General features: G+C 36.6%; 1 protein-coding gene across 5 annotated transcripts in view; it reads left to right on the top strand.

The window, feature by feature from the left end:
* PEX1 (peroxisomal biogenesis factor 1) overlaps nucleotides 1-27,665 on the top strand; it is a 52,788-nt gene that overhangs the window by 1,163 nt on the left and 23,960 nt on the right. For 3 of the 5 annotated variants that reach the window (XR_544460.2, XM_008517353.2, XM_008517354.2), the window contains exons 2-11: nucleotides 5,015-5,158; nucleotides 7,787-7,870; nucleotides 8,062-8,176; nucleotides 8,275-9,041; nucleotides 10,422-10,541; nucleotides 13,513-13,636; nucleotides 13,870-13,973; nucleotides 14,871-14,953; nucleotides 16,355-16,487; nucleotides 27,180-27,276. Coding sequence is in view for 3 of the 5 variants with exons in the window: in XM_008517353.2 (XP_008515575.1) it covers nucleotides 5,015-5,158; nucleotides 7,787-7,870; nucleotides 8,062-8,176; nucleotides 8,275-9,041; nucleotides 10,422-10,541; nucleotides 13,513-13,636; nucleotides 13,870-13,973; nucleotides 14,871-14,953; nucleotides 16,355-16,487; nucleotides 27,180-27,276 (1,771 nt within the window). In the remaining 2 variants the exon portion in view is untranslated. Of the gene's footprint in view, nucleotides 1-5,014; nucleotides 5,159-6,458; nucleotides 7,871-8,061; nucleotides 8,177-8,274; nucleotides 9,042-10,421; nucleotides 10,542-13,512; nucleotides 13,637-13,869; nucleotides 13,974-14,870; nucleotides 14,954-16,354; nucleotides 16,488-27,179; nucleotides 27,277-27,665 lie in introns of all 5 variants that reach the window. The other 2 variants (XR_011539516.1, XM_070617493.1) reach the window with 1 other exon arrangement.

The raw sequence follows: 27,665 nt of genomic DNA, 5'->3' as shown, positions 1-27,665 counted from the left end.
GTTGAGCTACTTCACCGTAACTGTTTTTCTACATGATTTCCCCCTCATCTTTCAAAGCATACCAAGTTCAGCGGATCCTTCCTTATTTCATTTACCGTAAGATAAACAGTCTTTTGGCCTTGACAAGCATTCTTCATGGCTGGAGACGAGTTAGTGTCACCAAGTCTCAGGTAGACCCTGCCCTTTTCTCTGTCAGCTTTCATGGAGGTTTTCAATTTGCCTTTAAATCCCCACCTAACGAATTTATAGGAATAGACTCCAACCTAATGAGTTTATAGGAATACTTCCTTAACAGTCACTCTAATAACTTGATCTTAAGATTTGGATGCTGTGTTACATTCATCACTATTTAACAATTTAGTGGTCTTGATCTTTCTTTTAAATTTTGAGCCTTCAATAAGTATTCATAAGAATTAATTCATGGATGTCTTTTTGAAACTTAAATCTCTTCAGCCTTGAACAAATTGTTGTTTCTGTCCAGCCTGTATCAGCAGAATAGGCCAACTTTTATCCCCAATTATAAAAGTAACATGTACATCTTATAGGAAATTTAGAAAGCATGGAAAATTATAACAAGAAAATAAAAGTTACTCATAATCCCCAAACCTAGAGATAATTAATATTAACAGTTTGGGTCAAATCTTCCAGTTTTGTTTCTAATCTTTAATTACTTTGAGCAGAAATGAAGTCCTGCACATACACATATGCAGTTAAAGGTAATCATCATTTTTAGTCATTAATTAATATTCTATCATAAATTTGCCATAATTTATTTGTTCACTGTGAGTAAACATTTATATTCAATTTTTAGACATTAAAAGTGATACTGTAATTACATTTTAATAAATTGTTAAAAATAGCACATCTTTGTTTATAAACATTGTTTTCATTTTTGGTTATTTAGGATAGTTCCCAAAATTATTGGGTTAGAGGGGATAGCTAATTATTAAAGCATAAAGTCACGAGTTGGGAGTTAATGGGTTGAGTTATTTGGGCTGAAGTATTGAGTATGTAATACACCTGTTGCCGTAATGGGAAGAGGGTGAGAACAGTGGTTTTCTGGCCTGTGTCAGATTTACCTTGAAGCTTTTAAAAATACACATGTTCTGGCCCTTCGGCAGACCTACTGAATCAGCATCTTCGGGAGTGGGCTTCAGGCATCTGTAATTTTTAAAGTATCTTAAGGCTACTTGGATGCACAGAAGAGTTGAGACTCACTGTTCTGGAATCATAGAATGTTGGTGATGAAAGGGACCTTAGGTATCTAGGTCATTTCTGTACACATAAGGAAACTGGCATTCCCAGGCCAATACTGTTTGTGTGCAGTTAATTTGCCCTCTTGTCTAGAACTCATTCAGACTAGCCTTCTTACTTCTCACCCAGCTCTCTCCCACTTGTGTACTCATACTCACACTATTCTTCTCTAAAAAATTTTCTCTCATTCCATGTCTTTTTTTTTTTTTTTTTGAGGAAGATTAGCCCTGAGCTAACTACTGCCAATCCTCCTCTTTTTGATGAGGAAAACTGGCCCTGAGCTAACATCCATGCCCACCTTCCTCTGCTTTATACATGGGATGCCTACCACAGCATGGCTTTTGCCACGCAGTGCTGTGTTCACACCTGGGGTCCAAACTGGCGACCCCCAGGCGGCCGAGAAGCTGAACGTGCGAACTTAACCGCTGCGCCACTGGGCTGGCCCCTCCATGCCTTTAAAATCTGTGTAACCGTATCCCCTCCACGTAACTTTAAAATTCTCTCTTGCCCGGGGCTGGCCCCGTGGCCTAGTGGTTAAGTTCGCGCGCTCCGCTGCAGGCGGCCCAGTGTTTCGTTAGTTCGAATCCTGGGCGCGGACATGGCACTGCTCATCAGACCACGCTGAGGCAGCGTCCCACATGCCACAACTAGAAGAACCCACAACGAAGAATACACAACTATGTACCGGGGGGCTTTGGGGAAAAAAAGGAAAAAATAAAATATTTAAAAAAAAAAAAAATTCTCTCTTGCCCACATTTGTCTCCTTTTCAAAACTTCAGTGCTCTATGTGACACATCTCACTTGTTATACTCTGTTCTGTGGTTCTGTGTTTCAAGTATTGTCTTCTTTTGTTTATCCAAGTCTTTGTTTCAGGACTGGGTGGGTACCCAGTAGATGCTTTAACTCAGGGTTTCTTCACCTTGGTGCTATTGACATTTTAGGCTGGATAATTTTTTGTTGTGGGGGCCTGTCCTGGGTATTGTAAGATGATTAGCAGCATCCTTGGCCTCTATCCACTAGATGCAGGTAGCACCCCTCCCCGCAGTAGTGACAACCCACAATATCTCCAGACATTGCTCATGTCTCCTGGGCATCAAAATCCCCCTCAGTTGAGAACCCCTGCTTTAACTCGGTTACTTTGTTTGTACTCTGGGCTCAGGGCTTGCTCTGATTGCTGAAATGGGGGAAAGGATTCGTATCTACACTGAATGCAAACAAATGAACATAAATCACCATCCGTAAATGGGCAGGTATAGATTTGTCACTTCCTTTGTGTTAGCAAGAGATAACCCAGGCCTAGGATCTGGCCAGGTACCACAGTGTCTGGCCGCACACCCAGTTGTGCAAGCAGTGCAAGATAGGTAGTGGAGCGACAAAAGACAAGACCTGGAGATGGCGTACGAGATGTACAGGTTTATTGACACTTGCATATAGGGAGTGTCCAGAGATGGCTGGCTCGTCAGAGTTGTGCACCTGCTACGTGGGCAGAGGAGGAGTTGCTTATAAAGGTAGGGGACAGAGGCTACAGGCTTGCCAACAGGGACTTTCCTTGATATAACCAGCGTTCACAGGAACAGCAGCTCACGTGGAAGGGCTTTGTGTTCCTTCAAGACATGATGTTCTTTGAGTGAGGTAAGTTAAGATCCGGATTGGCCAGTCCATCCCAGATGGTTGGTTTCCTGCCCAGAAGAGGATCAGGAGGACACATAGTTGTAATAGGGCATGTAGGTTATTGCTGAGCAAGCAAGGCCTACACACAGCTTTGGGCAAAAGCAGGTAGTCAGTCATTTGTCGGTTAGTCTCCTGGAACAGAGACTCCTTTCTCTCCAGTCTGTTGGTTTCTCCTCTCTGCCTGAGCGCCCAGGAGCTTTGTGGTTCTAGTGAGAAGTTTTTGACATAAGAATGAACTCAGAACATTAGTTTGCAAAGTTTACTAAATCCATCTGAACATATGTTATGAGTTTATGGAGCTGCTTACTACATTTTGACCACATGAATAATTGAAGTATTTTTCCTGTTTAATAAAGTTGATTTTTTATTTTTCCAGTGAGTGGGTAGAATTCTCCTTTTTGATATGTCTTAATGTATTTCGTATTTCCTTATTTAACTTCTCTGGTTTTAAAAGTTTCTTCATATGAAATGGGGGAATTGATCTGGCTTGTACATCACTGACTGATGAAACCTCTTGGAAGGCACCTGAGGGGTTGGTCACCTTCACTCTTGTAACCTCAGCTCACGCTTTACAGCTGACATGGTAACTTAGGGCTTTTGACTCCAAACCTAGGGCTCTTTCTACTGTATCACACTGTTGTCTGCAGAAAGATTTTTGTCAGCCAGACCAGTTGGACTCTCTTGTGAAGAACTGTGAGAAAAATTACACAACTAAGTGATACATGGTGACTTTCTTGTATACAAAGTTTTAATAACATTTTAATAACATGATTAAAGTACATTATATTGCCTCAGAAGTGGCTCCACCATCCTTTGAAATTTGTCCTGTTTAAAGAAACAAAATAAGCAGCCTTTACCAGTTTTGATGTAAATGAATGAATTTAATATTTAATCATTTAAATTTAATTAACTTATTTTGATATAAATAAATGAATTTAGTAATACTAAAACTTCCTGAGATGGTAAATGTTGATGGCTATTAATGAAATCCTTACATTTTGTTTAAAAAATGATATATGTATGAAAATGCTTATGATACAATGTTAAGTGGGGGAAAAGGATACTAAATCATGACTATAATACACCACTATGTAAAAAACTAACTTGCAGATAGAAAAAAGGATTAGCTGGGAATAGACAAAATTATTCACGTGGTTTTCTTTTTGTGGAGGGAATATCAGTAATTCCTTTTTTTCCCCAAAGTTTTTATATTTTCCAAGCTTTCTATAATGAGTTTGTAATTCTTTAATCAAAGAAAACATTGTTTTTTAGTCCTTAGCCACAAACTTACATATTTTGTATAATGTAAATAAACTATATTTTGCTTTTTTTAGTTATAAATATGTTTCCATACTTTTAAAATTATTTTAAAATTTTAAAATTATTTAAGAACTTTTAAAATTATTATTTAAGAAGCTGTATAATATAGACTTTCTAGAAGTGTACGTCAGAAGCTATTAGCAGTAACTGCCTCTGGGAACAGGGACCTGCCTTCACGTTTTATGGTTTTGTACTTTCTGTGCTTTTACCATGTGCATTTATTACTCTCCTAACAAAAACTGTGACATTTTTAATGATCATGATATTTGTTTCTACTTATTGGCCCAAACTAAAATAGTAAATTTCTAGCTTGTTTAATGATTTCCCTATTGATAGACATTTAAGAGAGTCCTGAGTTTTCACTGTAATAGAGAATACTGCAGAGATATGTTCTGGTGTAATTTTTTTCTTCTTTGAATCATTAATTCAGAATAAATACTCAAATATATACATATGGTTTAGGGGCTGTGTAAGTTCATTGGCTACCTCTTTGCTATTTTGAATTTTGGAGTGGTTGAATCAGTTTATAATGCCGTCATGAGAATATAAGGGTATTGGTTTTATCCATAGCATGACCAGCATTGGGTGTTGGAAATGATTTTTAAATGCTATGACAAAAGTGAATAACAGACAGCTATCAGCTATCTATAGAACTCTCTTTGTATGTGTTGATTGCAGTAAGAGTTTATCTTTTATGTGAATCCAGAAAAGCATGTAAAAACTTTTAAAACTCTTCCCTCCTCCCCTTTCTTATTTCTTGAATAAATAGAATCAAGCTATAGAAGTAGCCTGGGGTCACCAGCCTGCATTCTTGAGCTGGGTGGAAGGCAGGCATTTCAGTGATCAAGGTGAAAATGTGGCTGAAATCAACAGACAAGTTGGTCAGAAACTTGGACTCTCAAATGGAGAACAGGTAAGCACAAAATGCGATGATAACAACTGTTTTCTAATGTCACATAATATGGCAATGGAAATAAAATTAAAAGTTCAGATTTATTTTTTTTAGGGCGTGAGATGATACCTAACTTGTGTGCTACTATAATCAGTCCAGGATAGTCAAGTCGACTACATACTCCATTGTTAAGTCATTATCTTGTAGTCCGCCATGCTCCCTAGTTGATTTTGTATTCCGCTATCTATTTTACACACTTTTCAGGTTCCCTGATTTTGTTTTTGTGCAATTATTTTTGCTTTATGAATTGTTAAATTTTACTTAGTATTGTTGAACTTCATTTGTTTGCAACAGATTTTCTAACCTGCCAGGGTCATACTTGATTTAAATAAATCTATCCTACAACAGAGGGTTATTATTTTTCCATTTTTGTCTTGCCTATGAATTTAATGTACTTAGATTGCAAACTCCAAAGCTTGAGGTCTCATATCTATTTTTTCATTCTATTATACTCACCAATTTATTCCTTTTTAAATATTTTGAACTACGGAAGCAATACATATTCATTACAAATATTTTACAGTTGAAAGTAGAAAATATTTTTCCCTTTCTGTAACCTCAGCCTCAGAATGAGTGTGTACTATATGTTGGGATCTCAATAGACATTTATATTTGAAGAATGAGATGATACATATTTTTGGCAATTTTTTCCCCACAAACTGTATCAGAGATACCTTTCCACACGTTGCAAACATATCACAAACAATTGAACATGTGTGTGTGTGTGTATATATATATGTGTATATACACACATGGAATGAAAAAAATTGAATTACCAAATCTAGAGGGCTATGCATTTAAAAATTTGATAAATAGGGCTAAATTGCTTTCTATTACCAGTGCCCACAACAGTACACAAGAGTTATCACATCTTTTTAACTTGTTTTGAACACAGACTGATTTTGTTCATGCTTTTTTTTTTTCCTTGAGGAAGATTAGCCCTGAGTTAACGTCTGTGCCAGTCTTCCTCTATTTTATATGTGGTTCACTGCCACAGCATGTCTGACAAGTGGTGTAGGTCCACGCCCACGATCTGAACCCATGAACCTGGGCCACTGAAGCAGAGCATGCTGAACTTAACCCTCCGCCATGGGGCTGGCCCCCAACATGTTTTTGATAATGAGAATATGGCTCTGGTGAGAAATTCATAGGTCTAGCACTAGTCCTTTGCTTACCCTAAATTTTTGCTAGAATCTTAAAACTTTAGCCACAGAGTGACCTTAGAAATCACTAACTTTGGTGCCTTGCTCTACAAACCTAGGGAGATGGAATATTTTGCCCAGGACTGCATAGCAAGTTACAGTTCTGCTCTCTTTGAGTATGTGGCACTTACCTGTGGGAAACGTCAGCTTCCTGTTCCTGATCTTCGTGTCTTCATCAGCTCTCTGAACAGTCCTACTTGCTGTTAATTCCCATTTGCTTCAAACTGAACTTTTACCTGATTTTCTGCAGATCTTCTGTATTGTAACAATACCACTAAGGGAGTGTCTCCAAAGAATCTTCGATAGGAACGGAACAGAAAGTGGACTGAATCACCCAAGACTCTAGCTTCTTGATGGACGGGAGCTGCTTTGTGGTTCCTCAGAATCACGCCTTTCAAAATGGGTCTGTGGGAGGTATTGAAGGGAAATTCTCTGAGGAACCTGATGAGGCACTTGGTGAAATTCTGCTCCAATCCACAAAAGCAGAGAAGGACGGGCTGGTTACTTGAAGCATTTAATACTTGGTGGCTTTGGATTGTACCTCTAATCCACAGAAATGCCTGTAGAAAGGGAAAGAAAGCAAGATGGTTGATTCCAGCTTCTTGAGACACACCAGCATTTTGTATATACCTGTAGAGTGGAAGAGGAGACACTTGTTTTACTTTACTGTTAGCTGTGCATGATTATACTTCTAAATAATTGGCTCTGATCTTTATTTCACTGTGTTTTTTACTTTTTTCGAAGCAGCGTGGCTTGAAGTTAGTTATAAAATAAACAGTTGCAAAGCTTCTGGAAATAATAGAGTATGTAAATACTAGATCAAGCCATGACTTGATGACGTTGTTTCTTCTTGCATTTTTTAAATTACATTTCTTTTGTTAATGGTTATATTTATTTAATTTTTTAAAAAATGTGTTGTGAAGGTTGGCCAGTGGCATAGTGGTTGAGTTCTCACGCTCTGGTTCAGTGGTGTGGGGTTTACAGGTTTGGGTCCCAGGTGTGGACCTACACACCACTCATCAAGTCTTGCCATGGTGGCATCCCACATGCAAAACAGAAGAAGATTGGCACAGATGTTAGCTCAGCGCCAATCTTCCTCACCAAAAGAAAAAAACAACCACCAAAAAACCCCCACGTGTTGTGTTTGGATATATTTTCCTTTATTCTATGATTAGTTGTGAAACAATTTTTCCTAAAATGTTGACTATATCAAGGCCTAACAAAGAATAAGTACTTAATATTTGTTAAATGAAGAATGACACAAAACACACACACACAAACACAAACACCCACACTCACTCTTAATTACTTGCCTAAAGAGAGAACCTATTTTCTAGCGATACGAAAAAGTCTTTTGAAAGTAGTTTTACATTTAAATTTTTTCCAGGTGTTTCTCAAGCCATGTTCCCATGTGGTGTCTTGTCAGCAAGTTGAGGTGGAACCTGTCTCAGCAGATGATTGGGAGATACTGGTAAAGAAAACAAAATGAGAACTATACCATTTTAATGTCAAACTACTTCAAAATATTAGTGTCTTTAGATTTTCGAGCTTCATTATATTTTCTGAGTTGATTTGAGTTATAGGAATGAATTGAGATTTTCTTACGAGACATGGAACAGATGAAATGTGAAGGGAATTGATCTTTTTGTTTGTTGGTTCTAGGAGCTGCATGCTGCTTCCCTTGAACAGCATCTTCTAGATCAAATTCGAATAGTTTTTCCAAAAGCCGTTTTTCCTGTTTGGGTTGATCAACAAACTTACGTATTTCTCCAGATTGGTAGGTGCTGTTACAGTGTTTGCCATCATCCTCTACATCATAGCGTTGCATCCATAGCAGAAGTGAATGTGCACTAATGAGCTTTATTTCTCACACAGTTGCGCTAATACCAACTGCTACTTATGGAAGGCTGGAAACTGACACCCAACTCCTTGTTCAGCCAAAGACTCGCCAAGCCAAAGAGAACACATTTTCAAAAGCAGATGACGCACGTGGAAAATTTCATAATTATGGAAGAGACCAAAAGGGATTGACAAAAGAACTTCAAACCAGGCAACTTCCATCAAATACTATAGGAGTCACTGAATCTAATGAAACACATTCAGAGGTTACAATTGACCCGTCATCAACACCAAGCTTGTGGACTATGATAGGAAGCATTTTTTCTTTTGGGTCTGAGAAGAAACAAGAGACATCCTGGGGTTTAACTGAAATCAATGCATTCAAAAATATGCAGTCCAAAGTTGTTCCTCTAGACAATGTTTTCAGAGTATGCAAATCACAGCCTCCTAGTATATGTCACGCATCGGCAACTTCTATGTTTCACAAACACTATGCCATTCATGTGTTTCCGTGGGACCAGGAATATTTTGATCTGGAGCCCAACTTTACTGTGACCTATGGAAAGCTGGTTAAGCTACTTTCTCCAAAACAACAGCAAAGTAAAACAAGGCAGAATGTCCTGTCACCTGAGAAAGAGAAGCAGGTGTCAGAACCACTAGATCAAAAACAAATTAGCTCAGACCATAGTCAAGAAGCTGGTAAGGCCTGTGTGCTACAGGTAGTCTGGAATGGACTTGAGGAATTGAAGAATACCATAAAATACACCAAAAATGTAGAAGCTCTCCATCTGGGGAAAGTCTGGGTTAGTATAAATTTCATTATTAGGGAGGTAATAATTTCATGTTGTTTGGACTTCCTCAAATTATGAATTAGAATAGTATTTTATATATAATTTAAAAACCAGTATAATAAGAAATAATGTCTTAAGTTCCTGTGGGGACACATTTCTGATTGCAGGGTAAAGTGCTTGTTTGGGTAAAGATTGTGTATTTTCTGGCTAGGTAAACTTGGACAGGTGTAAGCCTAGATAGGTACTGGCCCAGAGAGGTCAAAATTACTTGACTGAGGTTACATAGCTAGTGAGTAGAACTAGGATTCAAAACCAGGGAGGCTGGCTCGAGTTCATGCTTAGCATGGAGTGCCCTATAGAGCCGCAAGTCTTTAGGATCTGAGAATTTGTTCAAGTCCTTGAAAGCAAAGGAAGGACTTTTATATACTAGGGGAAAGGCCTGGTGTAGTGAGAGACCCACGGCGTGAGATGACCTTCCTGCTGCCTGTGGTGGCGCCTGGGTTGGCGAGTGCGCAGAAGCTGCTTAACCTGCTGGTATCAGCTCTTTAACTTGTGTGTGGAAATGGAAGAGGAGATGGAGCAACTAGTGTTCCACCTTCTCATCCTGACCTCAAATATTAATGCTAAATTTTATGTGAAATGAGTCACCAGCTGCTTTTATTTGAACTTAGTTTTGAACCATTGTGAAATGAGACTTTGTGGTGATAAAGGGAAAAAATTGTTAGGCAAGAAGAATAGGAGGGGAAGGGGCCTGCTTTGTAGATTTCTTTTACTTCCACAGTTTTACTTATGACCTATATGCAGGCAACTTATAAAGTTTTAATCTCACTGGCTTACATCATTTTCTAAAATTCTGACGATTGGCTCATTTTCTGTTACCTCCAAACTCTTAGTTTAGGAGTTCCCACTACTTCTTCAAAATTGAAATGTCTAATGCTGAACTTGTTAGGATTTATCTGTTTCTATTAATGGTTCTCCCGTTAGACAAGAATACCCTTTTATGTCCTTGAAATTGTATGGTGAGGATGGGGTGAGGAAGTGCTGATGGTGGAGGCTGGGGGACCACGGAAGAGAGCAGTGAGGAGTCTGCACTTCCTGCTCTGCCTTAAAGGCTGGGCACCACGGGCAGTGGAGAGTGGCAGTACTGGCAGTTGTTGCCACAAGATACTCAAGCTGGACTGGAGAGATCAAAATTGATTGATCACATTATGAAGAGGATGTAAAAAGAAAGAAATGTAGGGGAAAAATTGAAATGCTTGTGATAACAATGCCTGCACCTATGAATCGTGATAGTTTCTGTAATTTCACTTGAATTCATAGAAGTTTATAGTATGGAATATTTTTAATGAAGCTTGGAACATACTTATATTTTTGTTTATTTTTAAATTTCAGATTCCATATGACCTGAGAAAGAGACTAAATATAGAAATGCATGCGGTAGTCAGAATAACTCCAGTGGAAATTACTCCTAAAATTCCAAGATCTCTAAATTTACGACCTAGAGAAAATTTAGTGAGTTCAAATTTATGTTATGTCACAGTTGTTTTTCATGTGTTGTGAAATTTCTACTTGCTTTAGCTAAGTAATAAGAATATTTGTATTCCTTTTTGCTAGAAGGGGAAAAAAGTATTTTTTTTCTATTTTATTGTGGTAAAATATATATAACATAAAATCCTTTTTAAACTTTTTTTTTTTTAAGATTTTATTTTTCCTTTTTCTCCCCAAAGTCCCCCGGTACATATTTGTGTATTTTTAGTTCTGGGTCCTTCTAGTTGTGGCATGTGGGATGCCACCTCAGCATGGCTTGATGAGTGGTGCCACGTCTACACCCAGGATCCAAACTGGTGAAACTCTGGGCTGCTGAACCGGAGCACGCGATGTTAACCACTCGGCCATGGGGCCGGTCCCTAAACCATTTTTAAGTGTACAATTCAGTGGCATTATTTACATTCGTAATGGTATGCAACTATCATCACTGTTTCCAAAACTTTTCCATCACTCCAAACAGAAACTCTGTGCCCATTAGCAATAATTTACCGTTCTCTCCTCCCCCAGTTCCTGGTAACCTCTAAACTGTATTGTCTCTGTGAACTTGCTTATTTTAGGTATTTCATATAAGTGGAATCAAACAATATTTGTCCTTTGTATCTGGCTTATTTCATTTAACATGTTTTTAAGGTTGATTTATGTGGTAGCATATTTCAGAGCTTCGTTCCTATTTATGGCTAAAGAATATTCCATTGTATGTATATTACCACATTTTGTTTATCCATTCATCTGTTCATGGACACTTGGGTTATTTCCATCTTTTTGGCTCTTGTGAATAATGCTACGATTGATGTAGGTGTACAAGTATCTGTTTTCAGTCCCTGCTTCCAGTTCTTTTGGGTATATACTTAGGAGTTGAATTGCTGGATCATACAGTAATTCTGTGTTTAACTTTTTGAGAAACCAAGAAGTCTTTAATAGTGATAGACATATTATGTATATTATACCAAGAAAATATGGATAATTTGGCTTTTAAAAGATTGATATTTTTGCTACATCTATGTAATTTTAAAAAATTTCTCCTATGTTGTTTCAGTGTTAATATTACAGCCTAAAAGAGTGCTAGACTGTTTTACTTTTCTACTCTTAATTCTTTAGAAACTAGTATGGTCAGGAAATGAGGTATTGAACTCAATTTTAAAATCTTTTTAATGGAGGATTATCATCTGTACCAGTTTAGGTTACCACTTCTCAGAGAATTATAACACAGGAAATTATTGTATTATGTGTTTAAAAACTTCCAAACATGACTTAATCCTTCTGTGATAATTCAGATGATACTTTTGGATCCTCAGGATCATGATGGTCATTATGTCATGGAAGAACCATTTTAACAACTTTCCAGTTGATGAAAACCCAGACAAGATAGATTATATTATCTGACTGGAGAAGAGGAAAACAAACAGAATAATTGTCATTTCTGTAACAGTATGTAACTGAGCAGTTAACACATTGGCTGAATAGTACACAGTGATTTGTAGTTCTGTTTTAACTTTTTGGTTATTGATCTTGGTATTTTTTCAAAAGTTAAGTCTCATGTACAAAAATAATTAGCCACTGGTCATTAGATTTTGTTTTGGTCTCAGTAATGGGATATTACTGCAGAATTCCTTTCTGTCCTGAGTTGCATATTTTAGTGGAAGCTTTATGACCTTGGCAGTTCTCTCTGGGCCGATTATATCACTTAGGACAGAAGGATGTTTTGTTCTAAAGGAACTGTGAGTTGCTTTCTGATTCTGAAAGTCTTGATTTTAAATAGTTTTCATTTTCATTTTATGACTTCCTTTAGGTTTTTAATCCCATTACCTAATAATATCCAAAGAAGTAACTGACTATTTCTTTGATTTTTAAGAATGGAAAAGTGAGGCCTTTTCTTAATTTAGCCTGCTTTTGGTAGTGATCAAGTTCTGAACAGAGCTAATCAGCAGATCTAAACTTGACTTCGGGATGAAGAGAGAGAACAGAAATGGACCACCCATAAATGGTGGAATAGAGATTTGTTTTCCTAGGCAGATAGTAGTCATCTTTCTATATGATTTTTGTTATTCCCGTTTATAATTTCAAATAGGCTTAAAAAGATTAATTTTAACTTAAAAAATTTAAAAATTAGAGATGTTTTTCTCAGAATTCCTTCATACTTTTTGAACAATTTATTAACCCTCTATGTATTGACTAAATCAGCACTTTGGCCAGCTTGGCAGAACAAAAAGAAAATAAAGTGATTGGAACGTGGAAAGAGTTTATTTTTCTCATGTAGAGAGAAGTTTGGTGAAGCTCATAGGTGGTTAAATCGTGTCATCAAGGCTCTTGTCTCCTCTGGTCATTCTCTTCTGCCATCCTTAGCCTATGACTTTCCTCCTTTTAGCTGCGAGATATCCGCTGTACTAATAGCCATCACATCTACATTCCTGGCAGCAGAAGGAAAGGCACGTAACAGAAACCTTCTCCTTGCGAGATTTCTTTACCTTTTAATTAGGAAGAGAGGTCCTTCCCACGGATTGCTGATTATACTCCATTGGCCAGAGTTCACACGTGCAGGCACGTGCATGCATACACGCACGCACGCACACACACACAGCTCCAAGCTGGGAAGCAGGCAGTTTCCTTTTCCACTTCTCTAGTAGAGAGAGGCAGGAGAATGGGGTTGAAATGATTATCGAATGAGCAGAATTATGGTATGTGTATCACTGGGCATGGAGAAAAGGAAAAACCATTTAAAACTTTGCCACTTGTGTAAATGTTTCTTCCGGCTACATAGTACTCATTGTACTGTAATGTCAAATCCCAAATCTGTGCCTATAGAATATGAACATCCTTCCTGGTTTTGTAATAAGATTTACATTTTATTAGCAGGATAAAGCGTTAAAATAAGGATGTTAAGGTTAAGTTCAGGTATGAGGATAACTCACCACTGTTCTTTCCTTTTCTCTGGCAGCCTGAAGATGTAAGTGAAGAAGACATAAGAACTGCATTCTGTTCGTGGCTCCAGCAATCTACTACTACCGCGCTTCCTTTGGTAATATCAGGAGAAGAGTATGTTAAGCTGAGAATTAAAGATGGTGGGTAAATTTGGCTATTTTGATATTTTTTCCTACTGAAGAAGTCATAAAATGTTTAATTTTTTTCCAACTTGTGACACATGTGAACAGGAAACATCATAATGATAAACAGTAGATTTTGCATATCAAAGAATGTCTTTATTTAAATTTAAATAAATTTGAAATTTAAAATCATAAATTATCTCATCTCAGTTTTAGTACTAACTCTACATTTATTACTTTCTTTTCAATAGGGTTGAAGGAGTTTTCTCTGAATATAGTTCATTCCTGGGAAAAAGAAAAAGAAAACAATATTTTTCTGTTGAGTGCTAATCTGCTGCAGAAGACCACGATACAAGTAATTACATAGTATTGAATATTTAATGAAATAGTATTTTCATTGATAACAAAGTGTGAATTTACCTGTAAGACCTTACATCTTAAAGTGTACTAGAAACTCAAATGATAAGAGTAAGGAATAACTTGATTTAAAATATTTTATTCTATAGTCTCTTTAACTTATCCAAACAAATTATTGATTTATCCTAAATTTAAAATGAATACCTCAGCAGAATGAAGTTTCAAGAATAGAATTGATTGTGTTAACTGGCAAATGGGTCATCATTTAAAATTCCTCTAGTATTGAAACAAAGAAAAACAGCTCTAGGGCTTTGATTTTTTAAATTCATATTTTTACTTGCAGTTTTGCTGCACAACCCGTATTATTTTGGCAATTCTTAAATTTTCAACTCTTCACAAAATTACTTTTCAAATCACTTTTCTTCCGGAAGTATTTTAAAATGGTCTTTTAGAATATTATGTTTTAATTATGATATGCACTCTTGTCCTTAAAGAATTGAAGATGCTCTAGTCATTTAAAATTTCAGTGGTTTGGAACTAGACATTGTTTCTCTACTTTTGAAATATACTTGAAGGAATACCATTCAGAGAAGATACAAATATAAGAATTGTGAGAAGAATAAATGTGACACAAATTAAAATTGCAAATAAAGATATATCTGTAAAATGTCTTAAGGAGACGATGTTCTTTACAGCTTGTTAACCATAAATGTTTATGTTCCTTGGATAAGTAAATTATTATTATCAAGGCTATTTTAAGTAATGATCTTGTATGCATAATGTATCTTTTCTTTCTGGTATGACAGAATCAGCAATTCAGTTTCCTGCGACCCAAGAAAAACAGGCAAAAGATGTAACTTTGAAATGTAAAACTGATTTTTCCTTGCTACTATAGGTCCTTCTGGATCCTATGGTAAAAGAAGAAAACAGTGAGGAAATTGACTTTATTCTTCCTTTTTTAAAGCTGAACTGCTTGGGGTAAGAAGTTATGGCCAAACTAGCATGTTTAGAGCCATGTTTGACGTTATCTCTGGCAGGGTTTTTTTGTGTAAATATTAAAGTAGATATTCATGTCATTGAATAATCTTACTAATGCATTAGTAGATATTTTTTCAAGGATTGCTTCTGTTTTCACACCTAGCTTAGTAATTTGTCTTGTCTTCTTAGATAAGAAAGTCTGAAGCTTATTAGAAATTTTACTTTGAGATTTGATTTGTGAGAAGAAAGTAACTAGATATGACCTGGATCATCTGAGCTTGAATAAAACAATAATTCCTAGAGTTAATAAACTTATTTTAAAAATTACGGGGCCGGCCCAGTGGCACAGTGGTTAAGTGCGCATGTTCCACTCTTCAGCCCGGGGCTCGCTGGTTCGGATCCCAGGTGCGGACATGGCACCGCTTGGCAAGCCATGCTGTGGTAGGCGTCCCACATATAAAGTAGAGGAAGATGGGCACGGATGTTAGCTCAGGGCCAGGCTTCCTCAGCAAAAAGAGGAGGATCGGCAGCAGATGTTAGCTCAGGGCTAATCTTCCTCAAAAAAAAAAAAAAATTAAATCGGAAAACATTAGATGAATGTTTAAAAATATTTCAAATTAAGTTATTCCTTCACTATCTTATTAATGTAATAATTGGGATTATTTGTGTTTACCTCAACTTTTAAGACAAATCTGAAAAGAAACTCCTCTTAATTTCTTTATCTCTTCTACAATATGAGAATCTTATATAAACATTACCTCTTAGAATTCTTCACAGATGCTTTTAATAGATGTAGTGATTTGATTGCCTATAATAGTATAATCTGTAAATATTTTAGTAAAAGGATTAAACCATAAAGTAACAATGTTTTAATATAGCATAATATTCATGTATGAAGTAAAATCTCTTTAGTTCCGACTCTGATTTTAGGAATTAACGATACTTATCAGAGATGAAGTGGTAGTCAGAGTCAGGAAGTAGGTTGAAGTTCACGTTTGCATAATCTACAGTTTGAAATGTGGGTTTCAGAGGTGATGTTTAAGACGAAAGAAGTCTTCAATTATTCTAAGACTTCAAAAGCACCCAGTAATGATCATGTTGATTACCAAACTAAAATCATTTTAAGGGAGGTGTTTGTGTATGTTAAGACAAACTCCTTAAGGAATCCTATTAGGACACAAGTTTCAGTTACTGCATATGTTTGAAAGTAATAAAACTAGTTTTAAAAGCTGTGACTCAGATTTGGCATTAATTCAATAATTTAAAGTTAGGGAGAATTTCTAAGATTTTACTCTTTTAAAAATCATTAACTAGCCTGGGAAGGAAAGTTTCAGAATTTTTTGTAGCTAGATTTTATCCTGCTTCAGTGTTTTATCGTGCAACAATTTGTGTATTTTGCAGAGGGGTGAATTCCTTAGGCGTGTCCTCCTTGGAGCACATCACACATAGCCTCCTGGGACGCCCTTTGTCTCGGCAGTTGATGTCCCTTGTAGCAGGACTTCGAAATGGAGCCCTTTTACTCACAGGAGGAAAGGTATATGGTTAAAATGTGCTCATTTTCACTAACTAATAACTTTTAATCCCTCTTTCTCTGGGTTCTGATCATCTGTTATAGAGGGTTGTTAATACCTGATGTGGAAAGCCTTCATTCATCCATTCACTAACATTTGGAAGTGCCTGCTATTACATATTGAGAAAGTGGTGATGAATAAGATGCATAAGGTGATGCTTTCCCTGCCCTTTTTCTCTAACAATTGATATGATTCTGTGATTTTTGTTTTTTACAGTATTGATAGGGTTGATTGATTTTCAAATGTTGAACCAGCCTTTGCATATCTGTAATAGATCCCACATGGTTGTGTTCTGTTCTTTTTTTAAAAAATTTTATTGAGGTCATAATAGTTTATAACATTGTGACATTTCACTTGTACGTTATTATTTGTTAGTCACCATATATATGTGCCCCTTTACCCCTATGCCCACCCCCCAACATGATTCCCCTCTGGTAACCACTAATCTGTCTTCATTGTCCAGGTATTTGCTTATCTTCCACATGAGTGAAATCATATAGTGTTTATCTTTCTCTGTCTGGCTTATTTTCCTTAACGTGACACCCTCAAGATCCATCCATGTCGTTGCGAATGGGATGATTTTGTCTTTTATGGCTGAGTAGTATTCCGTTGTATATATATACCACGTCTTCTTTATCCAAGCATCAGTCAATGGGCACTTGCATTGCTTCCACTTCTTGGCTATTGTGAAAAATGCTGCAGTGAACATAAGTCTCTTTGAGTTGTTGATTTCAAGTTCTTTGGGTAAATACCCAGTAGTGGGATGGCTGGGTCATATGGTATTTCTATTTTTAGTTTTTTGAGGAATTTCCATACTGTTTTCCATGTGGCTGCACCAGTTTGCATTCCCACCAGCACTGTATGAGGGTTCCCTTTCCTCTGCATCCTTTCCAACGTTTGTTGTTTTTTGTCTTGGTGATTATAACCATTGTAACAGGTATAAGGTGATATCTCAGTGTAGTTTTGATTTGCATCTCCCTGATGATTAGTGATGTTGAACATCTTTTCATGTGCTTGTTGACCATCTGTATATCTTCTTTGGAAAAATGTCTGCTCATATCCTCTGCCCATTTTTTGATTGGGTTGTTTGTGTTTTTGTTGTTGAGTTATATTAGTTCTTTATGTATTTTGGAGATTAACCCCTTGTCAGATATATGATTTGCAAACATTTTCTCCCAGTTGGTGGGTTGTCTTTTCATTTTGATCCCGTTTCCTTTGCCTTGCAGAAGCTCTTTAGTCTGATGAAGTCCCATTTGTTAACTTTTTCTTTTGTTTCCCTTGCCCGAGTAGACATGGTATTCAAAAAGATCCTTCTAAGACTGATGTCAAAAGTGTACTACCTCTGTTTTCTTCCAGGAGTTCTGTGGTTTCAGGAATTACCTTTAAGTCTTTGATCCACTTGAGTTAATTGTTGTGCATGGCAAAAGGTTTTTTTTTTTCTTCTTTGCATGTGGCTGTCCAGTTTTCCCAGCACCATTTGTTGAAGAGACTTTCTTTTCTCCATTGTATGTTCTTAGCTCCTTTGTCAAAGATTAGCTGTTTGTAGATGTGTGGTTTAATTTTGGGGCTTTCAGTTCTGTTCTGTTGATCTCTGTGTCTGTTTTTGTACCAGTATCATGCTGTTTTGGTTATTTTTAGTATATTTTGAAGTCAGGGATTATGGTGCCTCCAGCTTTGTTCTTTTTTCTCAGGATTGCTTTAGTTGTTCGGGGTCTTTTGTTGTCCCTGGTGAATTTTAGGATTCTTTGTTCTATTTCTGTGAAGAATGTCATTGGGATTCTGATTGGGATTGCATTGAATCTATAGATTACTGTAGGTGGTATGGACATTTTAACTATATTTAGTTTTCTAATCCATGTGCATGGAATATCTTGCCATTTCTTCATGTTGTCATCAATTTCTTTCAATAATGTATTATAGTTTTCATTGTATAGATCTTTCACCTCCTTAGTTAAATTTGTTCCTTGATATTTTATTCTTTTTGTTGCGATTGTAAATTGATTGTCTTCTTGAGTTCTCTTTCTTTAGTTTGTTATTAGAGTATAGAAACGCAACTGATTTTTGTAAGTTGATTTTGTACTCTGCAATTTTGCTGTGGTTCTTGATTATTTCTCATGGTGTTCTGATGAATTCTTTAATTTTCTATATATAAAATCAAGTAGTCTGCAAACAGTAAGAGTTTCACTTCTTCACTGCATATTTGGATTCCTTTTATTTCTTTTTCTTGCCTAATTTCTCTGGCCATAACCTCTAGTATGATGTTGATTAAGAGTGGCAAGAGTGAGCACTCTTGTCTTGTTCCTGTTCTCAGAAGAATGACTCAGTTTTTCCCTGTTGAGTATGATGTTGGCTGTGGGTTTGTCATATATGGCCTTTATTATGTTGAGGTACTTTCATTCTATTCCCATTTTATTGAGAGTTTTTTTTTTTATCATAAATGGATGTTGGATCTTGTCAAATGCTTTCTCTGCATCTATTGAGATGGTCATGTGGTTTTTATTCCTCATTTTGTTAATGTGCTGTATCACATTCATTGATTTACAGATGTTGAACCATCCCTGCATTGCTGGTATAAATCCCGCTAGATCATGGTGTATCTTTTTAATGTATTGCTGTATTTGGGTTGCCAATATTTTCTTGAGGATTTTTCATCTATGTTCATCAGCAGTATTGGCCTGTGATTTTTCCTTTTTTGTGTTGTCCTTGTCTGGCTTTGGGATAAGGGCAATGTTGGTCACGTAAAATGTGTGAGGAAGTATTCCATCTTCTTCAACTTTTTGGAATAGTTTGAGAAGGATAGGCATTAAATCTTTGAATGTTTGGTAGAATTCTCTAGAGAAGCCATCTGTTCCTTGACTTTTATTTTTTGGGAGGTTTTTGATTACTGTTTCAATCTCTTTACTTGTGATTGGTCTGTTCAGATTCTCTCTTTCTGTTTGATTCAGTTTTGGGAGGTTGTATGAGTCTAAGAATCTATCCATTTCTTTAGATTGTCCAATTTGTTGGCATATAGTTTTTCTTAGTCATTTGTATTGGCATATAGTTTTACATAATCCTTTGTATTTCTGTGGTGTCCATTGAATTTCTCCTCTTCGTTTCTAATTCTATTTATTTGCACCTTCTCTCTTTTTTCTTAGTGAGTCTGGCTAAGGTTTTGTCAATATTCTTTCTCTTCTCAAAGAACCGTCTTTTTGTTTCATTGATCCTTTCTGCTGTATTTTTTGTTTCCATTCCATTTATTTCTCTCTAATTTTTATGATTTCCCTCCTTCTGCTGACTTTGGGCTTTGTTCTTTTTCTAATTCTGCTAGGTGTAGTTTAAGATTGCTTATTTGAGATTTTTCTTGTTTGTTAAGGTGGGCCTGTATTGCCATGAATTTCCCTCTTAGGATCGCTTTTGCTGCAGTCCATATGAGTTGGTATGGTGTATTTTCATTCATTTGTCTCCAGATATTTTCTGATTTCTCCTTTAATTTCTTCAAGGATCCATTGGTTGTTCAGTAGCATCTTGTTTAGTCTCCACATATTTGTCACTTTCCCAGCTTTTTTTCTTGTAATTGATTTCTAGTTTCATAACATTATTGTCAGAAAAGAGCTTGATATGATTTCAGTCTTCTTAAATTTATAGAGGCTTGCCTTGTTTCCCAACACATGGTCTATCCTTGAGAATGTTCCACGTGCACTTGAGAAGAATGTGTGTTCTGCTATTTTGGATGGAGTGTTCCATATACATCTATTAAATCCATCTGGTCTACTTTTTTGTTTAAATCCACTATTTCCTTACTGACTTTCTGTCTGGATGATCTATCCATTGACATAAGCGGGGTGTTATGGTCCCCTACTATTATTGTGTTGTTGTTAATATCTCCTTTTAGGTTTGTTAATAGTTCCTTTATGTACTTTGGTGCTCCTGTGTTGGGTGCATATATATTTATAAGTGTTATGTTTTCTTGGTGTCCCTTTTATCATTGTATACTGCCCCTCTTTGTCTCTCATTGCCCGTTTCATCTTGAAGTCTACTTTGTCTGATACAAGTATGGCAATGCCAGGTTTCTTTTGTTTGCTATTAGCTTGAAGTGTCATCTTCCATCCCTTCACTCTGAGCCTGTTTTTGTGTTTGGGGCTGAGGTGTGTTTTCTGGAGGCAGCATATTGTTGGGTCTTGTTTTTTAATCCATCCAGCTACTCTGTGTCCTTTGATTGGAGAATTCAATCCATTTACATTTAGGGTGATTATTGCTATATGAGGGCTTAATGCTGCCATTTTATCACTCATTTTCCAGTTGTTCTGTACTTCCCTTGTTTCTCGTCCTATGTATTTCAGACTACCAATTCAGTTTGTTAGTTCTCTATGATGGTTTTCACCATTTTCTCTTTATTTATCATTTGTCTCTGTGTTCTAATTATTTGTTTAGTGTTTACCAAAGGTTTTCATAAAAGATCTTATAGACAAGATAGTCCATTTAATGATAACCTGTTTCCTTAGATTAAGCTGATTCCATGCCTTCCCTCTTCCCCTTCTAAGTTGTTGTTGTCACAACTTGTTCCATCTTGTGTTGTGAGTTTGTGGTTAAAATGATGAGATTATGTTTACTTTTGATATTTTCATTCCCTTTATCTCTAGTGTTATAATTAAGTGTTTGCTAACTGGTTCTGATAGAGAACTGCAATTTTCTGATTTTTTCTGCCTATTTATCTCCTTCCTCAATGCTTTGTAAACCCTTTCTCTTTTTTTCAGGTATGAGGGCCTTCTTGATCAATTCTTGTAGTTATGGGTCTTGTGGTGATGAACTCCCTCAGCTTTTGTTTATCTGGGAAAATTTTTATTTCTCCATCATATCTGAAGGATACTTTCGCTAGGTAGAGTAGTATTGGCTGAAAGTTTTTGTCTTTCAGAATTTTAAATATATCATTCCACTCTCCCCTAGCCTGTAAGATTTCTGCTGATAAATCCACTGAAAGCCTGATAGGGGCTCCTTTGTAAGTTATTTTCTTCTGCCTTGCTGCCCTTAGTATTTTTGCTTTGTCATTGACTTTTGCCAGTTTTACTACTCTATGCCTTGGGGAAGGTCTTTTTACATTGATATAATTAGGAGTTCTCTTCTTTGACTTGTATTTTCAGTAACTTTCCCAGGTTTGGGAAGTTCTCAGCTATTATTTCTTTGAACAAGCTTTCTGCTCTAGTCTCCCTCTCTTCTCCCTCTGGAATACCTATAATCCTTATGTTGCATTTCCTATTTGAGTTGGATATTTCTCGAAGAATTTCTTCATTTCTTTTTAGTCTTACTTCTCTCTCCATCTAAAGCATTCCTATATTTCTGTCCTGCAGTCTGCTAATTCTGTCCTCCGTAATATCAGCTCTGTTATTCAGGGACTCCAGATTTTTCTTTATCTCAAGCATTGTGTTTTCATCTCCAACATTTCTGATTGGTTTTTCTTTATAGTTTCAATCTCTTGTGAAGAATCCCCTCTGTTCATTAATTTTGTTCCTGTTTTCATTGAACTTTATCTGTATTTTCTTGTAACTCATTGAGTTTTTTTATGATAGCTATTTTGAATTCTCTGTAATTTAAATTTCTCTGCCTTCAGGATTGGTCTCTGGGTGCTTGTCATTTTCCTTCTGGTCTGGAGTGTTAATATATTTCTTCCTACTATTTGATGGCATGGTTTTTTGCCTTCATAGTGATATGAAGTGATGTTTTGCCTTTGCATAGTGATAGTATCTGGTCACAGCTTCCACCTGCCACCTTCCACCTGGGAGTGGGGTCAGCAGCTGTGTAGTCTGAGCCCGCCTTGATCCCTGTCATCTGTGCCTGTCCTTTGGATTCTGTGTTCACAGGGCCCATCAGCGATTGCCAGCTAGCTCACTCAGAGCTGCTGCTTTTCTAACCTATGTGCAGGCTCTCTGCACGCTGTGCTTGGGGAGGGGTGCTTTCTTTTATGTGTGTGATCCCAGGGGCATTCTCGCTCTGCCCTCGCTATCTGCTCTCTTGGAGTACTGGTTTGGTGAAGACACTCCTGCAATAGCTTAGCTACCTCTGTGTGGGGCTTTCCCTCAGTCTGTGAAGGAATTTGGAGAGTGAAAGTGTTCCCCTGGAGAGCTGCTCCTGCCTCCTCTTTTCTCAGAGCTGTGCCCTGGGTTGCCATCATTAGGGGAGGGAGAGGAGATCCCCCTAACTCCTTCCACTTCGTCCCAGGGGGTTCAGCGCCTCCACCTTCAGATGCGTGGGTCTCTCAGATGTCTTTTTTGTTGTGTGAATGTCCTCTGTTGGTTTATGAATGTCCTTTTTTTGTTGTATCTTACGAGGGAGAGTCTAAGAGAAGAGCTCATTCTTCCGTGATGCTTATGTCACTCCGTATTATTCTTTTTATAGAATGTGTTCAACAGAACTGCGTTTTGTTTGCTGATATTCTGTTGAGAATTTTTGCATCTAAGTTCATGAGTGATATTAGCCTATAGTGTTCCGTTTTCATACTGTCTTTGTCTGGTTTTGCTGTCAGGGTAATACTTGCCTCATGAAATGAGTTGAGAATTGTTCTCTCCTGTTCTGTTTTCTGGAAGAGATTGTATAAAATTGGTGTTCATTCTTCTTTAAATGTTTGGTAAAATCTCTAGTGAAACCATCTGTGCCTGGAGATTTCTTTATTGTTAACTTTTTAATTATAAATTCAGTTTCCTTAGTTGTCTATTTTATCTTGGCAGACATTTGGTAGTTTGTAGTTTTTGAGGAATTGGTCCATTTCTTCTAAGTTGTTGATTTTATGAGAATAAAGTTGTTTGTACTATTCTTTTATTATCTTTTAATGGCTTCAGAATCTACTGTGATGTCCTGTTTCCTGATATTGGTGATTTATGTCTTTTCTCTTTTTAATCTTTGTCAATCTTGCTAAAGATCACCTGCCCTTTTAAAGAGCTTACAGTTTTACTCTCTGCCAACGCATGTGTTGTTTCCACGGGTACAGTGTAGTCTTTGTGCTTTTTTTTCAAATAAAAATTTTAAGGCTTTTTCATTTCCCTTCACTTTTAACTTCAGTATAATAACTTGTTTCCCCATTAATAGCTCAGTTGCTTTCTTCTGGTTCTTATTTAAAGTATAGGAACTGCTCCAGTAATCTAAGTTTCCACCTTAGGAAACTAGAAAAAGCAGAGCAAATTAAATCCAGTGTAAGCAGAATAAAAGAAATAATAAGAATTTCCTGAAAACGGGAAATCAGTAGTGAAAAATCAATGAAACCAAAAGCTAGTTCTTTGAAAAGATCAATAAAATTGATAAGCCTCTAGCCAGGCTAAGAAAAAAAGAGGACACAAATTGCTAGTATCAGAGATGAAAGAGGGGACATCACTATAGCTCCCATGGACATTAACAGGATAATAAAGTAGTAATGATAATAGTAACGAACAATAGTCTGTGCCCACAAATTTGATAACCTAGATGAATGGACTAATTCTTTAAAAGACACAAGCTGCCAAAATTTACACAAGAAGTAATAGACAATGTGAAAGGCCTCTATTTATTAAAGAAATTGGATCAATAATTAATAACCTTCCAAACAGAAAGCACTAGGCCCAGAAGGGTTCAGAGGTGAATTCTGTCCAACACTTAAGGAAGAAATTATACCAATTCTGTACAGTCTCTTACAAAGGGAAATAGAAGCAGAGGCAATACTTCTGACTCCTTCTGTGAGGCCAGCATTACCCTAACACCAAAACCAGACAGACAGTATAAGAAAAGACAACTACAGACCACTATCTCCCATGAATATAGATGCAAAAGTCATCAAAAAATATTAGTAAATCAAATCAACCAATCTATAAAAATAACTATACACCTTGATTAAGTGGGATTTATCCCTGCTATACAAGGCTGGTAAAATATAGCAACTTCTCTCTGTGGTTTCTAGATTACCTGTCTGAAATTTCAAAATGCATCATCATGGTAGAATATTTATTTTGAGAAACCGCTATCCTGCTGACTCAGAAACCAGCCTTCCACAGTCTTATATAAAGGTAGTATGGTTAATAGGTAGACAAAGCAGAAGACCTGGATTTGAGTCCCACCTTGGTCATGTACTTACTGGCTGGGATCTTAGGCAGTTTAAGTTTCTGCCTTCTTAGGATTAACCTCACTTAAGGAAATAATATATGTGAAAGAGCATTGTAAATTAAAAAATGCTATACAGGGGCCAGCCCTGTGGCACAGTGGTTAAGTTTGCACGTCCCACTTCAGTGGCCTGGGGTTCGCCAGTTCGGATTCCAGGTGCGGACCCATGCACCACTTGTCAAGCCATGCTGTGGCAGGTGTCCCACATATAAAATAGAGGAAGTTGAGCATAGATGTTAGCTCAGGGCCAGTCTTCCTCAGCAAAAAGGAAGATTGGCGGCAGATGTTAGCTCAGGGCTCATCTTCCTCAAAAACAAACAAAAAAAAGTGCTATACAAATGTGAACTACTTTGAGTGAAGAGAAAAGGCCCTCTGACTAGGCAAAATGATTATGACAAGCAGGGCCTATACCCCAGCACCTCTAATTTCTGTTTCTTTCTTTTTTTTGGTGGGGGGGGGGGGAAGATTAGCCCTGAGCTAACTACTGCCAATCCTCCTCTTTTTGCTGAGGAAGACTGGCCCTGAGCTAACATCTGTACCCATCTTCCTCTGCTTTACATGTGGAACACCTACCACGGCATGGCTTGCCAAGCAGTGCCATGTCCACACCCAGGATCCAAACTGGCGAACCCCAGGCCACCAAAGCCCAACATGCACACGTAACCGCTGGGCCACCAGGCTGGCTCCCTAATTTCTTTTTCTTTGGAGCCTATTGATTTTAAATATAGATGCAATTTTGTAAACTATAATGATGGTAGTATTTGTTGAATACCTCTAAATTTCAGACATTGCACAACAAGCTTGGCTGGTTTTCCAGTCCACATTAACGAAAAACAAATATTAGAACTGGTGCAGGGCTGTTAAGCTAGACTAAACAAGAATGGTAAGAAATAACAGTAGATTGATTGTGGAAACTTATATTAAACAAACTATAAAAATATACCAATGTCCAGCCTTTCTATGGGGCACTATAGCAAAGTTTAGCAGAATTTTAAATATGCATACCTTTTCTTAATATTAAATATGCATAATTTTTGATATAGTAATTCCACTTCTAGAAATTTATCCTAGAAGTATAAGCTGACAAATGAGTAAACTTATATGTATATGTGTATTTATTTTAGCTTTACTTGTAATAATTAGAAATTGGAAGCGGCGTAAATATACACTAGGAAGGGGCCTGTTAAACATGTTATGGTTGAAGACATCCCCAATGTGGTGCACTAGGGAGCTGATACAGCTCTGTGTTGATAAAGAGGACAATGATTTATTATAAACCCGCATGAATACTGTAATCCCATCTTTATAAATTCACATAAAATGGATGCGTAGTGTCTAGAAGGATGATATGTGAAAACTATTGACAGTGGTTACTTCTCTGAGGTGGGATGATTACAGATTTTTTACCTTTCACGAGTGTCTAAGTCTTTATAATTATTTTGTTTTTTTGCATACTGTGTTATAATCGGGAAAACAATAAAGGATTTACTTGAAAAAAGAAAGTGCACGTTGGATCAAATCCCTTTGTAGTCTCAAGTCACTTAGTATAAAAGTAAACAGTTCTACCCACCTTAATAGTCTCTGAGGCCTGCACAGTACACTGGCTGGTGATCACAGTAATACTGTAAATAACCAAGAAACTGTCAACTAGAATTACAGTTAAGGTAATAGGGAAGTGGGTAAAAAATTTTTTCCATTAAAAATAGTTGAAATTAAATGAGAATAAATTTCATTTATCTAGAAAAATTATTTAATGTTCACATTATTCCCCTCCAGTAACAACTAATGAAACATTAGTTTTTAAAGGTAAAAGATTTAATTAGTAATGATTGTTTTAGCTAAAAAGTTGTAAAAAACAAATTAGATGTTCATTTTCTATCTATGCATCATAATAAACATGGGAAACAGCTAGCTCTTAGCAGCTTAAAAGAAAAACCATATTTTGGTAACACCTGCATATCTCACACAGCAACTAAACTGGTATATACTTTCTTTTTTTTTTTTTACTTTCTCAAAGCAAAGTATTATTATTTTAAGTATTATCTTATTATTGTTAATATTAGAAAAATTGAGATTGGAGCTGGAGTGGGGAAATGCCTCTTTTTATGGTGTTTATATTCCTGAGATTGTATTATCGTCTGTTAACCCTTGCCGAAGTTTATATAATTCTTGAATCCTGCCATTAAGGCTAGGAAGCTGGAGCCTTCTGGTTTCTTCATAAATATTATGTATTTTTCATTGCTAGACTTGAGTATTTAGGAAATAGTTCTTTCCCACTTATTCTGAAGTGCTCTCTTACAACTTCCTCAACCCAGGTTTTCACTCTTTCCTTTTAGTTTACTTTATGCTAAATGTCACCCACCACAATGTGATCCCAGAGTTCCAGGGATGTGGGTCTTGTTTTTTTTCCCCAGCTTTATTGAGATATAATTGATAATAACATTCTGTAGTATATCCTTGATTGATGAGCCTGAATCTTATTGGTTACTACAGTGACAAAAGCTATTTCTGTGATTGGATATATTGAGTGTTCTTATGAAGCAGTTATTTTCTAGGGGAGTGGAAAATCAACTTTAGCCAAGGCAATCTGTAAAGAAGCATTTGACATGTTGGATGCCCATGTGGAGAGAGTTGACTGTAAAGCTTTACGAGGTATGAATATGGCACACTCTACATAAATCCCTTTTTTGGTAGAAAGAGAAATAATGTTATTTAATGCTGTTAACCTAGTAAATACAAAAATTTAATCTTTATTTAACTTTTCTGTTTGTAAAGTGTATTCCTGGAAATCCCAACTTACACCACTCTGAGAAAGTTAATATTTAGAATATACTCTAATAGGTATAAATTATCTCTGAATCGCTATGGGAAATTGGTAGAGTGGTTGCCTCAGGGGAGGGAAAGTGGGTGGCTGTGGACAGCAAAGAGGAGAATTACAATTTACATATGTACTTTGTACTTTTAAAAGTCTTTAACATTTACATTATTATCTATTCAATTTAAAAAGAAAAGATTTTACTTCGGGTAATTTTCTTCTCTTT

This window comes from Equus przewalskii, chromosome 4 (assembly GCF_037783145.1).
Source record: "Equus przewalskii isolate Varuska chromosome 4, EquPr2, whole genome shotgun sequence".
NCBI lineage: Eukaryota > Metazoa > Chordata > Mammalia > Perissodactyla > Equidae > Equus > Equus przewalskii.
Note: the sequence above shows the minus strand (reverse complement) of the source record. Positions and strands in the feature narration are given on the sequence as shown.